At 34.6% G+C, this 18,439-nt stretch overlaps 1 protein-coding gene and 1 pseudogene across 1 annotated transcript; both read right to left on the reverse strand.

Annotated features, from left to right (window-relative positions):
• Positions 1–832: 832 nt before the first annotated feature.
• Positions 833–5,301, reverse strand: LOC127787969 (protein BUD31 homolog 2-like; annotated as a pseudogene).
• Positions 5,302–10,635: 5,334 nt separating this feature from the next.
• LOC127787970 (serine/threonine-protein kinase D6PKL2-like) lies at positions 10,636–17,315 on the reverse strand. Its single transcript, XM_052316080.1, has 3 exons — positions 17,142–17,315; positions 13,726–15,934; positions 10,636–11,848 (listed from the first exon to the last, which is right to left on the reverse strand). Exons 2-3 carry the CDS (start codon positions 15,693–15,695, stop codon positions 11,011–11,013), a joined length of 2,808 nt encoding a protein of 935 aa, XP_052172040.1. The 5' UTR covers positions 15,696–15,934; positions 17,142–17,315; the 3' UTR covers positions 10,636–11,010.
• Positions 17,316–18,439: the final 1,124 nt, after the last annotated feature.

Raw genomic sequence — 18,439 nt, forward strand, 5'->3', positions numbered from 1 at the left:
GTAATATTTGGGATGCTAAATATTAGGGAATTTTGGATTTTTATGAAATATGATATTTTAAGAATTTAGAAATAATGTTGTAAGAGAAAAAAAATATATCCAAAAATTCCGAAATAGTTACACGCTTTAGGAGGGCAGATCGTTGCCCGCCACACCCGGGCCGGGGGGGGGGGGGGGGGGGGGGGGGGGTGATGGCATGTAGCTTAAACCTTTGTACTCCTTGTTGGTGAGCTCGTCCGCGGTAGGTCATCCCTCTAATGGCCGTCGCTCTGTCGTTCTCCCTTTTGTTCAGTGTTTGGTGTTTGTGGCCTAGTGATATGGCTGACATGAATCTCTATGTTTCTTCTCTTGAGAATTCTAGTTGCTGCTTCCTTTGGGCTTATAATTAGGCTATTGATGGTTATCATATTAAACAATTAGTTTTGTTTCTGTTCATTCGCTTTATAGTTATAATACATTTTTTAAAGTTTTTACTATTGCTAAAAGAAATGCCTCTAAATCTATTTTCATAAGGTTGAAGTGGGAAAAAAAGGTTCAACTTGGAAATATAATTTTTTGTAAGATCACAAAGATGTTTTTCGAACATCATCCTTTTTTTTGCAAGATCCCAAAGTTATTTGTTTGAACACTAAGAAAATTGTTTTTGAAAGTATGTTAGAAGTTTTATATACTATATGAATGATTACCGTTTTCATGTTAAATACATTTATTATTTTTTGTCAATTTAGCGCCTTACTGCTCAGGCGAGTGCTTTTTTGGGCACCTAGCATCCCACCAATATATAATGGCATAGCACTTTAGGGCACCTTTTGCCTCTAACTACCTCGAGAAAAAAGTTAGTATGCCTCTTCATATATGTTCAGTGAATCTTATTGAAAATGGTATTAACCAAAATGAGAAGCTTCAGCTTTGCAAATACAATTTTGAAATCCTTAATACAGTTTACATACGAATTGTCTACAGAAGGGTGTCAAGAATATAAATATAGCAGTTAAGAGGATTTTACCTTAAAAGGATCGGTCACCACTAGCACAGCCCCCACAACCACAATGCACGCATTCTATAACCTTTTCCTCTTCTCTCAAATGCTTAGGAACCCGACAAACACACGTTGTTTGGAAGTTGTGATCCCGTGGTTGCATGCACCTCAAACAACAGAGACGTTCATAACCCGGCTGCAAAAAGAGCACCTTATAAGAAGCAACATTTAATACATTATCAAAGATCATATTTAGCATCTTATCCACCATAAATTAAATTGAAATTAGTTCTGATAACAGAATCTGCTACAATGACAAAACCATTCCTTGCACCTTATATGAAAATTTCCCCCTTTATCTTATTCTTTTTAGTTCCAATAAGAGTTTTTTCACTCTTCATTGTTGTCTTCAAATACAAATTTAAACCCCCCACCCCACCCACCCACCCACCCACCAACAAACACGCATCAAATTACACATTTCTTAAAAAGTTAGCCAAGAAAGGTCCCAAATTTGAACAGTTGCTATCAGAAATAAATGCAAATAAGAAAGCAAAGCAACAAGAAGAGAGGAAATTGGAAAAAGGAAAAAAAGAAAAAATCTAGGTAGTAAATATTCTCGAGGGAATGACAACCACCTTCTTCCATTTTGCAATTAGATTACGGTCAGCATAGCATTGCTCCAAGCAGAATTCGTACAGTTCCTTGGATATTTCCTTCCTCTGGTAATAAAGATAAAAAATATAGCGGCTCTTCTGGTGTGCTATTTTGAAAATAGGCTATATGCCTCACAATTTATTTTACCATCATGTGGATCATTTTCAGCTGTCCAATATATTACATTACAATTAGTTTCACAATTTTTTAGAGAGTAGCAGTAACACAAATTAGAGTGTATGAAAACCTTCTCTCATCTTTCCTTGTAGTTCATGGAGAGCAGGCTCTATCAGTTCCCATCCTTCTGGATATTCAACACGGTTTGTCTTCACCTTTGGCATTCTTCTCACTGCATGAGAACCACATAATACGATTGATGCACAAGGAAATGCATAATGATGTAGTGACATTATACAGTGATGAAGGCTGGAAACACACACATATATCAATAAGTTGTGATTGTCCATTGCAATTTTACACAATAAACCATTGAACAATTCCACTTCATTTTCTTTAGAAGCAGCAACCAAAGAAGAGAAATAGAAGAGGCACCTGATTAAAACAAGTCCATCAAGGCAAGATAACAGCAAATTTTGCCCATGAAGAAAACACGTACAGAAAGATGCATCGATATATCTAGTTGGTCATTCAAAAGAAGAAGATAAAGTTTAAAATGTAGAATTTATCTACTGAAAAGAAAAGGTCAAAATAGCAACACAAAATTGCCTAAATGACAACCAACTTGATTAAGCAAACTATCATAACCAACTCAGGTACCAACTTGGTGATGCATGATAAGTATGGGAAGTATTTCAAACAAAGGGGTGTAAATGAGTTCAAAGGCTAGTATAGTCATTTACCGAGATCTCAAATTACCTAGGAATTCTTTAACTTTTCATTCTTTTTTATTTTCTTAAGTCCAGCACAGTTCTGAATTATATCCTTTGAACTGCCATGTAGCCTTCCATACAGGGCTGCAGTTCCTGGGCTAATTCACCTAGTCTGTGTCAAGTTCAATAGGTTTTAAAGTCAAATAAAGCTCAAGTTTTGCCCTTTCTTTTGGATCCAAGATTTCCTTGGAAAAAAAGCTTGGTCCCAAGGTTCTGTTGGATATGAAGTAGGCAGCCATACATACATATATATATATATATGTAATATTATAATATATTTCTGTGAACCTACGGTAAAAGAATGATGTTGGAGAGTGTAGAATTTAGTGAACCAACTGGTTTTTTTTTATTCTCTCATTCTACTTTAAGTTCCCTTGCAGTTTCAAAATGCCTTATTTTATATGCTTTGAAATAGTGATTTAACCTTATAAACCAAGACCTAAACCCTAAAACTATTGAGTAACTGCCCACTAGTCTCTTAACTTCAACACATTTGCTCCAACCCGAGCTCAAATTCTCAATTATTTTTTAAGTAAATGCTATTTGGACGCTAAAGTTTAACATTTTTACTGACTCTCTACATTGATGTCTTGTACATTTGCATTGGTATAACACATAGTACAAGATATCAATGTAGAGTGTCACTACAAGTGTCAAACTTGAATGTCTAAATAGAATTTTCATTATTTTTACATATTGTGGATATTTCGCTAAGTGTTATGTACAAATACCGAACATCTATGACATATGACTGATACATGTTGGTCACGCTGTTCAGTGTGTCTAATTATTTTATTAATATTTTTCTATTAGACAACATTATCAGCATGCTGGGAACAAGTGTGTCGAAAAATTATACATGGATTAGATACATTTGGTGAACATTTCTTAAGGGTTATTGTTGGAAAATGATTTAAATTAAGTAGCATAAATTAATGAGTAGGAAACTGCCATGTACCTAGGGTTCAACCTAGGGTTTAAGAGATAATTGTAAGGAATTGGGCGAGATAGATCAGAAAAAATGGGAGGGAATTCGGGAAGGATAGAAACAATGAGAGAGATTAGGAAAAACCAGTAGAAAGAGAGGGAAACTGAGAGAGATTGAAATCAGATTTCATTCAATAAAATTCTTGTGTGTCTTGAATTAGATTGATCAGCCTTATATACTGATCCCGGTAGCTAAGGTTTGGCGCCAATAGGGCTGCTAAATATTCAAATCAAGTATAACTGAAGGCAGCTGTCTTTTAGGTACAAACTGCTACAACTACACTACACTAAAAAGAAATTCATCTATTGTCTAATTACTACTATGTCCTAGGGTCATGACAGAAACTCAATAGGCTTAGCCATCCAAGAGACATACATTAACTAGAAGAGTTACACATTAACTAGGAACTCCAATACACATTTATAATTAGGAAGATGTTCCAAAAGACATTCATAAATTAAGAAGTCCAAAAGATTTGTCTTCAAATAGTAAAGTATTCATAATAAAATTATAAAAAATCAAATATTGGGCATCTAAATTTGAGGTTGAGAAATACTTGATTCCCATTGATTAGTGCAAAACTACGAGGGAATGAGATCGAATCTGAGCTAAGTTGAATCTCAGAGATTGAGTCACTAGATCCCTTCCATAGTAGGAGGCTCTAATTATCTTCAAAAGGCATCATTGCGCCTCTTAGCAAGAGATCTGACATTTGTTTAAATTCTGGTTTTCTCTAACAGTACAACTCAATGTTTGGTTTTCTAACAATTACTATATAAAACATCCAACAGTGAGGATCTAAATACTAAAACAAAAAATTAGCGTGTTATGCCTTTATTTTGCTCATTCTTATTAGCTCTAAATAATACACAGCCTGCCAACCAACGCACATACAGAAGAATAAGCCCACGATGACAAAGCTAGTTCACACCATTTTCCCCCCTTTTTTCCCTTCTTCTTTTTCTTATCAGCCCAATTTTTCTCCTTCTCCTTCATCTAAGTGTGTCTTTCTAACCATTTCAACCTTCCTGTTCAGTTGAAGAATTTTCTAATCGTTCTTGTATATGCTAGTAAGTAGGAAATTTAAACTGTAACCCATACACAAGCAACCATAGAAGATGTATTTACAAAAAAAACGAATGGCAACATATCAGGGGAAGTGTAAAGTGACCTTCTTACGATATAATTTTTACTATTATCAAGCATGCAACAAACAATACATGCCCCAAATAAGAATGATCAATAATCAATTGGATTTCCACACGCCATCTAAGAAATATGCAAAAGGCTACTTGAGGTGAGCATCAACTGCATTTAGCATATGAATATAAACGTGTAGAACCATGGCAGGTTTCAAATAACACAATTAACAATAATGTAGCCAATTTTCAGTATCAAGGTTACTGGAGAAATCCCCAGCACCGGAACTGAAAAAAAAAAAATAAAAATCAACGCTTTCTTCTCCGGCATAAATGAAAAAGATAAAATTGCACTATATATAAAAAGAAAATGTCAAATCAAACCCTAGACTAATACTTTTGCGAAAGCCACGGTGCCCCGGCGATGAAAAACAGAAAGAGATACCTGAAATTGCAGCAAAGTGGAATCCCACCGGATAACTCCGTAATACGTTGATCCGAGCTGCCGGACAGATGACGGATGTCGCCGGTGAGAAGGCTACAAGAGTTTCGACCGGAGATGCTGATTCTCGGTACGACGGCGGGGTTTTTGGCATTTGAATGTACCGAAATACCCACACCTTTTAACACCTCTGAAGAGGCTGTTTGGGTTAGCCCTTTTTTTTCATAGCTTTTAAGTTGTTTAACTTCTAAGTTAAAATTGGATAGTATTTAAATTAATAATATATTTAAATAAATATATTTTTAAATTATTAATTAATAATTATGTGTTTGATTTAAAAAAGCTACTAAGCTATTAAAATTTGACAAAAAAACTAAAATAGATATGATGTTAAATGATGTAAAATTTTATCATTAAATATTGATAAATTATATATAATTATTAAAAATATATTAATGAATATTATTATATGTATTATATATACATATAATTGTTATTATATATATATATATGTGTGTGTGTACACACACAATGGGCGATGGGAACGGAAGAGATGAGGGTCGGGACGACAATGAACAATTGTTGATAGGGCGGTGGAAGAGAAGATCGGGGGCAGCAACCAGTGGGGGTGATGGCCTATGGGAAACAGCTAGTCGGAGCGATGACTGATGGGAAGCGGCTAGTGGGGGCGACGGCCTAATTGAATGACAGCGACAACAATTATGGAAGAAGGACGACAACAACATGTCAACAACAACGGTAATGGTAGAATAAAAGCAAAGGAAAGATAATGAGAGAAAATAACAATGGAGGAGATAATGTAATAATTAGAACAAGCATGTAAATACGAAGAATATTTGAGAGTAGAATAGTAAATTAGTTGGTCAAAGTAGTAGTATTTTTTGTAAAAGTTTGAGAATACCAACTTTTGCAAAACGCTATTATAATAACTTTTAAGCTAATTATTATTATCAAACCTTAACTATAAAATGTTACATAATTTATAAATTACATAAACAACTTATAAGCAATCAAACCACTAAGTCAAACAACCTGGAAGAGAATGACCAAAATACCGCATACTTCAATATATATTTTCAGGCTATTTGTGACTCTTCAAAACATATCCTTTTCCTGTAAACAACATGTTCTGCAGATTTATTTATTTTATTTAGGCTATTAAAATATATTTTCCAGTCTAAAATATTTTACACAGAAAATTTTATTTTTTTATTATTTTTTGGTATTTATTTACATTGTGAAATATTTTTAAAAAATTAATTATATTTATATATAAACATATATATATACATATAAATCAAGAATTTATATATATGTGTATGTATGTGCACACATATCTATGTATACATGTTGGTGTGTATCTCCGTGTGCATGTGTGTTTGTATGTATTCATGTATAGATGTTATGTATATATGCATTTATTTATGGCTAAACACACATCCATGCCCCTAAACTTGAAGCGTAAGTAATTGAGGTGTGCAGTTGATATGCATGACGGCGGCACTCATTTTTACTCCTTCCTCATGCCAGTGCCGTCAACCTCTTGCCTTCTTATTTGTTCGTTGTCGTCGACCAAGCAACACCTACAAGACTCATCTTCTTCTCATTCCTCATTTTCAGCATCGACGACCTCTCATCTTTCTCATTTCTTATCGTCGATAAGTGGGTAGCACCAACAACACTTATTTTTTTCTTATTCCTTATTCCTAGCATCAATGACTTCTCACCTTTCACATCTCTCGTTGCTGACTGCCTATTGATTGATCTGGCCTTAGCTGATGAAACCTGATCGGGTTTTATTGAAAATCAATCAAGTTTAACCCTTATTTAAAATTTGATTATTTTCTTTGTCGCACACAGCTTCTCCGTTGTCTTCATCATTTGCATGCGCCTCTATCTTTCACCGTCTCCATTGTCAGTATTTGCCCCTATCATCGTGCAAGTGCATGTATGTTACTTGCAAAATTTTAAGATTTGAAGAGTGTAATAGGCCTTAATTTAAAACTTGAAGGGCATAATGGCCCCGTTTGTTGCAGCTTAATTAAAGAAATTATAATTTATAGTTTCTTAGATTATAGATTCTAAAATTTAGAATAAGTTGTGAACCTATTTGCTGCAGCTTCTTAGAAGTTGTAGTTAAGCAGTTGTGGTGTTTGATACCATAAGCTGTAAAATAACTTATTTTTGTATAATTGTCCATAATACCCTTAGTAGTTATAGAATGATAATTTAAAAATTAATTAGTGTATATGTATAAGTTTTAAGTGTTATAAAAAAATTAATTAAAGTATAGAGAGAGAGGAATATGACGAGAGAGAGGAAGAGATTTGAAAATGGAGATGGCGGTGGAGAAGAAAAACCCATGATTGCGTAGATAAGAGGGTAATTCTTTGCTAAAAATAAGGGTAAAATTGTCATAAAAATGTAATTATTTAAGCAGAAATTGTAAAAGTTAGGGTACCCCAGTTTTGAAAAAGTCAGCTTCTACCCCTTCTAAAAGTTAGTAGAAGCTATAAGTTAGAATTCTATAAGCTAAAACAAACACTACATCCCAACTTTTTTGAAGCTAGAAACTAGAAGTTACAGTTTTTAAGCTGCAACAAACAGGGCCAATAAGTGCCTCCAACTTAAAGGACATAAGTGGTTAAACGAGAGAAGTTTAGGGGCATGAATGTATTTTGTCTTTATTTAAAGATATAAACATACACATGTAAAGATGTTTGATGTAAGAAAAAAAAAATTATTAGCTTGGGTATAAATAAGAAGGTTATTTACTAACTTTGAATAGATAAATTATTTTATATTTTTAAAATTAAAAAATTTTTATATTGTCCAATTTTTTTTGTCCATCCAACACCAAAAAAGAGAAGAATATTCTTTAGTAAACATTTAACATCCGAACAAATGGAAGCTACATTTGTTTGGATGTAAAATATTTTATATTTATTATAAAATTAATTTTATCTTTAATTTTTATTTCGATTGTTTTGTAAAATATTTTTTTAAAAATAGTTATATATATAGGCACATATATATGTATATATGAATCGTGAATATATATATATATGTATTTGTGTGAGGCTAAATGTATAGATTTACCCCTCAAACCTTTTTTTTTTTTTTTTTTACTATAGCATTTTTTAACTTTTGGTGGTTTTAATTGGCCTTCTGAATCAAACCAGCTGACATAGCTACTATGGTGTAAATTAACCCCTACAGTTTTATCTCTTTTTATTGTGGCATTCTCAATTTTGTTTGATCCCAATTACAAACCTAAACTAACCAATTTCAAGGGCACATGGACACTTGGCTAACATGGCTCATAACACGTAATGCGCACTCGCTTGGTAGAGAGTGATGGGTATTCAACGTGATGATATAAATTTTATTTGTATTAATAAAACAAAAATCGAAAGAAAAGATAAATCTAATTCATTTATTTTATTTTCATTCTTTTTGAATGAAACCTATTTGTAACACCAAAATACACCCACAAAAACATAAGAATTGGACAAATCCTCAACTCAATTCCCAATCCAATCATTACACATTTATTGTCATGATCATTTTCGTTGGAAGACGGTGCAAAAGCAGAAACAATATTATTTGGCTAGGTTAGATTGTGAAGCTTTGAAACTATAATGAAAATGGTATTGAAAGCTTGAATTATGTTCTCATTAACATCGATAATAGATTGTATAATTGATTCAAACCTTGAGTCAATGGACTTTAAGTTATCAAAAGTACATGAATATTAATCACAACTTCAAAACTAATCAAGTATTCATATGGCGTGAAATTGTCTAATTTAAGAATGCAATTGGGACCGAACAAAGTTAAGGATGTCATAATGCAAAAAGATAAAAGTTGAGAGATGAATTTATGTCATATTGACTAATTCAAGAGTACAATCAAAACTAAGTAAAAGTGAGAATGCCACAATAAAAAAAAATGAAAGTTGAAGGATGAATTTATGTATTTGGTCGTCATATAAACATATATATGGAAAGATGTTTGATGAAAGGAAAAATAATTTATTAGCTTGGATATAAATAATAAAATGATTTATGACTTTTGAATAGATAAGTTATTTTATATTTTTTAAAGTAAAATATTTTTATATTGTCCTACTCTTTTTTCAATCCAACACCAAAAAATAGAAATATATATTTTAGTAAAACATTTAACATCCAAACAATGGAGGCCACATTTGTTTGGATGTATATTTTTATTGTAAAAGTACTTTTATCTTTTATTTTTATGTTGGTATTTGTTTGTTTTGTAAAATATTTTTATTGTAAAAGTATGTTTGCATGAACATGTATATATAAGTGTCTATGTATACATATGTATGTATATATATATAAACATGTGCATATATATATATATATAAATACATATATATATATACACACACATACAGATAATTAATTTTTGAAAAATATTTTACAATACAAACAAACGTCAAAAAATGAAAAACAGAAAACAATTTTCTGTGTGTTTTACATCTAAACGAACAAATTTTTATTTTTTTATTTGTTCTTAATGCGTGCATTCCAATAACATGGAGAATTTGTGGTTCTAGTTTGAGGCAAGTATAACGGTTATGCCCGTGCGGCGCTGCAGGCGCAGCATACCTTTGTGGGTTTTTTTTGTTCTTTTCAAAGTACAGTTTTCTATCAAACACACACTTCTTGAATTTTCCCACCTCGCACATTTGATCCAAGAATTTTTTGTCTATATTTAGTCCAGAAGATATTCAATTAGTGTTATTTTTTTTCTTATTTATTCTCAATATATACTACTTGAGCTCTTGAATATTAGATGATATATGCAAAATAATTCAAAAATCGTATCTGCCTACCCGCATTACTTAAAAACAACAACAAAAACTGTGGGAGCTCGTCCAAACAAATTTTAACCCGACAAGATAGGAGGCTAAGGTTGCGTTCTCTTTGCTGTTTTCAAGTCATTTTTAGTTTTTAATTTTCTAAAATAATGAAAACGCGTTCTCTTTACTGTTTTTAAAAATGCATTTTTGAAAACAAAAAACATATTTATAAAGAAAACTCAAAACAACAAAAAGTTGTTTTGAGTGTTTTCATTCAAAACAAACTCAAAATTCAAAACACATTTATTTATTTATTTATTCATATTTTATTATTATAATAAAAAAAATATTACAAAATTCATTGACTTTAAAATGTAGATTTTTTTTAATAACTTATAAACATTAAATATTTTTAATTTACTAAATAATCAAATTTATTGAATAAAATATCATTAAAAAATTATTTTTAAAATTTCAAAGAGAACGCGTTTTCTAATTTTCTGTTTTGAGAAATAGTTTTTCAAAATAACAAAGAGAATGCGTTTTTAATTTTCTAAAAATAGATTACCAAAACAGAAAACTGAAAATGAATTCAAAACTCAAAACTAAAAATTGAAAAGCAAAGAGAACGCACCCTAATCTTTTCCCTTTCAACTATGCTGCAAGACTGCGAGCATCTTCAGGTGGCAAAATCTGTACAATTCGAGAACTGTGGCCACTAAACCAAGGAGATGCCATTGCCACCCACTTAATTGAAGAGAGGAGACCCAAATTCCAGCTAAAGGATATTGCTAAGAGAGTTCTCATAATATGGATCTCAAATGGTTAAACCAACAGAAATTAGAGAATGTCAAGGCGAGTTGAAACAGCCTGCTCTCATGGTTGGAGCAAAATCTTTGCAAGACATTTTCTATTTTTTTTTTTTTGTTATCAAGGGGGATTACTGGTATTGCAGATGATAACTAATTTTCCACAATATTCTCATACAGAATACACATTTAAGGCTAAACATTAGTTACAAGAGGGGGTGAGGGAGGTAAATACCTAAATCAGAAGTATTTCTCTAGAACAACTCGAATTCCAGGTGCTCTCCTGCAGCCCCATACTCCAGATACTTTGTCCCCTTGTCCTGAGAGGCCGTATTTAGGATTCCAACGTCACAGACCTCCGGCAGTTGAGGTGGAATGGTACAGCGAATCAGTGCCCAGTTTAGGCCGTCAAAGAAGGGGTGCTGCTTAATCTCAGCAGCCCCTTTCTCTGATCCTAACCTGTTCTCGGGCTCCTTCACTAACAGGCCTCGGATGAGATCCCTTACCTGGAAACTCACAAGTGGGCTTTCTGGAAATTTGAGGTTCTGCAATACCACGTTAGTCAATGTCTCTTCATTCCCAGCACCTTTAAATGGCGTCCTACCATATAAAAGCTCGTAAAGAAAGATGCCAAATGTCCACCAATCAACAGCACTCCCATGACCCTCTCCTCTGATGATCTCGGGAGCCAAGTACTCATGAGTTCCAACAAAAGAGTTAGACCGGGCATCTGTTGGCTCAGCGACAAGCTGTGGCAACAATCTGAGCTGGGACGCAAGGTCCGTTTTTAGTTTCCTTGCTTTTGCAGTAGCAGGCAAAAGCCTAGGGCTGAAGCAGGTGACTTTACAGTATGGCTCAACGCAGAATGGGTCAATGCAGCTGGACCCCGTGCATGGACCTGACATCCTTGGGGGTTCCATAGATGATTTCACAAGAGTGGGGCTTACATTGCATCTAAGTGACAGGTCAAAATCTGTAAGCATGATGTGACCATCTTCACGGACCAGAATATTTTCTGGTTTTAAATCTCGGTAAATAACTCCAAGCATATGCAAGTATTCCAAAGCAAGGAGGACTTCAGCAACATAGAACCTGTAAATACAAGTTGACAAACGGGTTGGAAGATTAAATGATTTCGTCTTTTGGTAAACAATCAAATATTAACCAATATGCAAAAAGGAACTCCAACAAAAGAAATCTTAACGGGCAATTAGTTTTATATTTGGTCTAGGCACCAGCATCCATTTTGTTTACAGAATCTAGATAAAATAACCATAAAAACGTTGGTGTGAATATATGTTGATTTCAGCAGCATAAATGAACCACATATACAGCAACAAATTGGAAGTAATTCAGAAATTGTTGCACTTGAACTATAGAAGACCACAATAACCCATTAAAGGCATGACAACAAATGACATAAAGTTCTAGTGCAAAACCAGCATATCATCAAAACTCTGATCTAGAGGCCACTGTTTGGTCTTAGAATCACAGCTACTGACTCTGAACAAAGCGAAAACTACTAACAGCTCTTTCCTTTGAGTCAGTAAGTAATACCAAGTCCCATGACCAAAAACAAACTTCAGAAGATTTGTCAACAGCTCCCCCTCCTTCAATTTTTTTTTTTTAACAAGGCCATAGATAAAAATGATTGACAAGATAAAATTTGTACAACTAACCCAACATAATGGGACTAAAGGCTTGAAATGTTGTATTTAGGTAAACTTTAAAAGAGAAAATGATAATTAAAAGGTGGAGCTTCTGCAATCAAAGTTCTTTCACTCTTTTTCTTCTTTTTTTTTTTTTTTCAGTTTCCACTTAATTTTTCATTTTTTACAACTTTAACTTAGGACTGGTATGAAGATTGACTCTTCACATTATTCCAATGGTTAAAATGTGGTCCTTTTTAACTCTTGTTCCATTTTACATACTAAACTCCATAGCTCCAGTATACATGCCTCATTATGTAATATTAGTTACACATAGTCCAATGGCATAAAAGCCCATATTACACAAACAATCAATCACACCAGTACATCTGTAACTGGAAGTACCGTTTCCTTGCAACCAGCAGTAGAGCAAGAGTATGTATAACAATATATGAAGCACGTGCAAATGGCTAACATTCCACAATGGACATCCTCCCTTTTTATTCTGCAGAAGGGTAGCATGAGCTCAGAGGGTGGGCTATTGTGCATGCATTGTGCACTGTCACTCCACAACCTTTTACTACAGCCATCTCTTTTAGCATCACCTCTCTGAAAGTAATTTAAAGCATACTTTTAAATCCTCCTAGTTGCAATTTCAACTCATTTCTTGAGGATACAGTTGCAATCAATGTTACACTGGGCTCAGGTATATATTCATCCGGTAAGTCAGGGTGAGGATATGCATCAGAGAGTTGGATTCATCTAATTCTTATGTTCAATTACATCTTTAGGGTTTCAGATCTAAAAATGGTCTCTGTCAATAAAATATTAAATACATAAAGTAAAATTCTTAACCATGACTATACATAGACCAGGCCAGTTAGACATAGTTCTAAGGCGTATGTTTAGCTATAGTCTAGTTAAGTATCCAATAACAGTTACTCAAACATCAACCCATGGAGGCAAGCACTTCATTTTAGTTTTAAACTTTGGTGTGTCAGAATCTTCATTGCTCTGTACATGAAAAAATTCAGGATGACATGGCCATAGATAGAAATAGTTGGAGTCTAGAACCCATGTAGTCAACCCCATCTGGTGGTGTTAAGGCTTGTGTATGTTGTTCTGGTTGTTGTACACCATAAATTCAGAAGTTGACACACAACAACAATCAATGGTATATATGCATAAGTAATTCCTAATTAGTTTCTTCTTTTTTTAATCTTTGGTTATCCTTCATTTCTAGATATATTTCAGTGGATCACATGCCAGGGGGAAAAACAATAAACAATGCAAAGAGACACATTTCAATAAAGTTTCTACCTCGCTGCTTGTTCTGGAAAGTATCTGTCAGGTTGCTTTTGTCGAAGAACATGTAGATCGCCACCTGGACAATACTCCATAACTAAGCATGATAGGTTGTCTGATGTAAATTGTGCATATAAAGTGGGAAGAAAAGGATGGTCTAGAATTCTCAATATCTCCCTTTCAGTTTGGGCTCTTGGCAATTTTTTCCTTCTAGCCAAAAACACATTGTCCATTACCTTCAGGGCAAATAGGCAATTTGCTCCAATTAGCTCAGCAAGATAAACTGTACCAATATCTCCAGAACCAAGCTTCCTTAACAGATTGAAATGCCCCAGACCTAGGAATCCCTGCTGTTTCTTAACATGCTGAATGGCTTCCCACTTCAAGTCCTTTGACATGTGAGGCCTGTTGCCAAAACTTGACCCACTAAGGTTACTCTCTTTACTCTCTTCACTGATGCTAGTGCTACTACTATGCTCACCAAGACTACTATTGGAACTTTGAGAGAAATCCCCTTTATCTCTAGTTGTCAAATTATTGTTAGCTTTTTCAACCATAGACCCCCTTTTGCTACACTTATTTGATGCTAAGCCCTGTTTACTGCCACCGGAGTTCATATTACCTGAGCTGACCTGAGCAATGACTGTCCTGCTGAGTGCTGGAGAATCTTTATTGGACTCATTTCCCACATTTGTCAAAGCACATTGGCATCTTTCGCAAAATAATAGACTGCTGCTAAGATCTGAGTTACCTGCAGTTTCTTTATTGGAACCAACAGAAGTTGAATCCTTCTTTAAATTCTTCTTAAGAACTGGTTTGTTCCTGAGGACTGATTTGACTGAATTTGGAGGCTTTCTAGTTGATTTGATTCCCTTATTGCTCTTGAATGCAGTAGATGGAGAAGGTATAGTCTGCGGCTTACTTTCCAACTTTGACTTTGGTGCTGACACTTTGTTCCCTATTTCAATTGGGGCAGAAATTTTATGAGACTCTATTGTACCCTCAGTATGATGAGACAAAAGGGAAGAAAGCCCTGCATGTTTTTCCTCCTGCAACAGCTCCAACCCTAGGATTTGGCTCTGAACTTCTTTTGACACAGGAATCTCATTTTTTATCACTGTATGCCTTGTGCCTTTTTCTATAGTTGTCAAAGCAAACTGAGGAGAAGAATGGGTACTTCGGGATGTTTTTATCTTTGGCTGTAATATGCTATCACCACTATTATGACAAGAAAGAGAAGGAGATGCCGCATGCTTTTCCTCCTGCACTGATTCTTTCTTTGATGTTTGACACCAATCTTCTGTGGTTACAGGCATAATTTGGTTTTGCACTGGTGCACATGTTGTTCCCTTTTCTGTTGTTGCCAATGAAAATGAATGAGCACTGTGGCTGGATGACTTCATCCCAGACGAGGACAGATACTTGGGTAAATTTGCGGAGGAAGTTGGCATGCCTTCTTCCACCACCTGAGGTGTTTCAAGCCCTACTGCATTAACTTTGTTTAGTGAGCCACTAGATTCACCAGTCTCAACTACATGAGACCTGTAAAAAGTCTCAATGTTACTAGCTTCGGAGATCCTAGGAGAACTTCCTGACTTCAATGATCGTTTCATGGTGGCCATTTCAGATGCCTGAGAAATACATAGCCCCCTTAGTGCCTCTTTCAATGACACTGGCTCTGAGAATCTGAATCCTGGAGAGTGAGGTACACCAACCCGAATTGGTTTCTTTAATGTTTTTCTCCTATAGGACTCCATCCCTGCTTGTTCTGAAAGGTGCAAACTCTTGGGTGATTGTTTTAGATGAATTGCCTCAAAAAGCTTATTGATATCATCTTCTAGAGAATTATTAGATCCTGGTTTCAGGAGAGGAGACTTCTGACTTTTCTTGTGATAAACTTCTTGATGAATAAGTTTAGAACTTCGAGCTGAACCTGGCTCATCCTCTATTTCAATTATTTCGGAAGCACCAGAAAAAGAACCCATGTCTTGGGGAATTGGAACTATTCCAGGTGGAATCTAAAAGGATAGATTCATTCATATAGGTTAAAAACATCCTATCAAGTTTTTGTATTTCTTAGGAAGCATTTTTGATGTATCAGGCCGTACACATGAACAACAGCACGTGCAATACCAAGTTTGCCTTGATCAAATGAAAGCCATATCTCATACAATCCATTGACTCCTTGGAAGATCTTCAATCACTTTCATCCACCATCAAGATCCTGAAATTTCATCAAATTGCAGGAAATGTGAGTGACCTACCCCTTCTCCCAGGACACCACCAGCTAGAAAGAAAGCATCACATAAACCGAGGGAAGCATATTTCTCAAAAATTGACTACATTGAATCTCATGAGGCATCAAGAGCACAAGACTCTTAATCCAAGAAGGTTCTTTTGCAGCTATTCAGAAAGGTTGCTGCAATTTTTATCTGTAATCGCCTAAAGCCAAAATTTCAGGTTTAGTAAACTAAAAAGGTCCCAACCAAAAAGAAAAGCTTCACCTCCCCCATCCCTAGGGGCATCTATGGTTATGGGCCTCATGAACTGACAAAAAGGAAACTAAATTTTGAATTGATTCTGTATCATTCTGATCCAGCTGGGAAAGCAAAATAAAGCCAACTCTTACCCTATTTTCCAGTTGCATGCACAAAAAAAATGTCATTCAAATAGCAATTTCTTTCATATGATTTTGGCATTGAGATAAGTAAAAAACAGAAGTTAAAGAAAATAATAAATAGAAACAGTTCCATTTTTCCTGACAAACAGAAGTATGGACAATTGAACCATCTCTTAACACAACGATGAGATAAAATGAACGAAGAAACAACGAAAAATCAATCCAACGAAACCCAGATTCCTTCGAATTTAATCGTCACGAAAACTTTTGATTGAAGGCGAGAAACATGGGCCGTAGATTCCTAAAGAGCATCCCCATTCGACAATAATAAAATAAAACCAACTTAATCAAGTCCAGATCAAGCAAACAACATTAAATAAATCATTACCCCAAATGCTGACTGCTCATGAAAAATTGCAGGAAAGAAAAACAACAGAAAGCAAAGCACTTGCAGCTCCAGAATTTCCTCAAAACGGGGACTTGGGAAACAAAAACGTCCATACAATTCATACAAACAAGCACCAGATTATCACTTTCAAATGCTAGCCCCTCCACCGAAAAACTAAAACGAAATAAGATCCAACAAATTCAGTGCCCTCCATTCCCCTACATTTTCTCTCAATCAGTTCAAAAACTGAAAAGAATAGAAGTATAATCATTTCAAGAATGTGAAAAAAGGAGAGTTAAAGAAAGGGAAAGCACGGATTGGAGAAATGAGTGCAAAGAGAGCAGAAACACTTTGAAGGTAACAAAAAAGGCGAAAAAGTGAAGTCCAATGTGAGATCAAAAGAAGTAGAAGAAGAAAAGATACCCGGAAACAGAGAGCTTTGGATTCAGTGATCCAAAATGAGAGTTCGCGGCAAATGTGGAGTACGAAAAAAGCCCTAGAACAAGTGAGGTTTCAGCTCAGGACCATCATCGGTGGCCAAGCACAGAGAGAGAGAGAGAGAGAGAGGGAGAGGGAGAGATGAGAGGAATATGCAGATTTCGCTGTTTCTTTCTCTCTCTAAACCATACATTACTAATGTATATAATACGTGAATAATATTAATTATTATTTTTAGGTTAACAGTAAAGTAATAGTAAATATATTTAAATTATTTTACCTAAAACATATTATATTCTGATAACTTGGATAAAGACGAAGACCTCTTATTTTACCCACCAAACAAAATTTTAAAATATAGCAAAAAGGTGCAGAATTGCTGTGCCACGAAGAATCCACACTTCCACATGCCATGCCCAACGCCGTGGTATTTGCTTCTCAGGATTCATTACATCCACCAAACCTCACTTTCAATTAACTATTACCCACTCTTAACATATACTAAACAAAGACACAATAACACATCATGAAGTAATATATTCATGTTAAAATTAACGAAACTCACAATTAAGTGATTTTATATTAAATTGTAATAGTGACAAAAATTAAAGTATGATGAACAATTGATTAAAAAATAATTTAGGATTTAGCGCAATTTTATGAAAAAGTAAGTTACAAAAATGGTAATGGTAATGGTAATGGGTACAGTGTTTTGGGGTCGACAAGTTCCTAATATTTCGTCCCAAATGAAGTGAATTTGGACGAAGGCATTTTCTCAATGGAGTCGATAATGATATAGAGCAAAGAAAAAGATGTCTTGTCTTGGAACAGCCCAGCCGAACAGGAGGAGGATCTCTCTTTTGAATTGTCGTTGGCATGCACCTTGTTTTTATATAAATTTTATTTTATTATATATATATATATAGAGTTTTATTTCTTCTACTTTGATACCTAGTTTTTATCTCAAAAAATAAAATCTTTTTAATGCTCATGTATTCTCGGTCCCTTTATTTATTTAAATCTGTATTTCGATTTTCGATTCTTTAAATTACTTTATACAATTTATTATTTTGGCTTGTAAAATTTTGGTAACAAATTGACCTGGCCATGCCCATGCCGATGCCCCACCCCCCACCCCAAAGAAAATGTAACCATTCTTGGGATATTCTTTAGAGTGTCACACCACCATTTTCCTCCATTAATAAAAAGTCTGCAGCGGCAGGCAGCTGCGGTAGCAGCAGCACAGCAGGACACTGGGGTGTGTATTGGCAGCACTCGGCGAC

The sequence above is a fragment of the Diospyros lotus genome, chromosome 13, assembly GCF_014633365.1.
Source record: "Diospyros lotus cultivar Yz01 chromosome 13, ASM1463336v1, whole genome shotgun sequence".
NCBI lineage: Eukaryota > Viridiplantae > Streptophyta > Magnoliopsida > Ericales > Ebenaceae > Diospyros > Diospyros lotus.

Coding starts and splice junctions, on each gene's coding strand:
- LOC127787970 (XM_052316080.1), bottom strand. CDS start 15,695: ATGGGTTCTTTTTCTGGTGCTTCCGAAATAATTGAAATAGAGGATGAG. Junction 11,849..13,725: donor TTTCCAGAACAAGCAGCGAG/GTAGAAACTTTA, acceptor TTGTATTTACAG/GTTCTATGTTGCTGAAGTCC.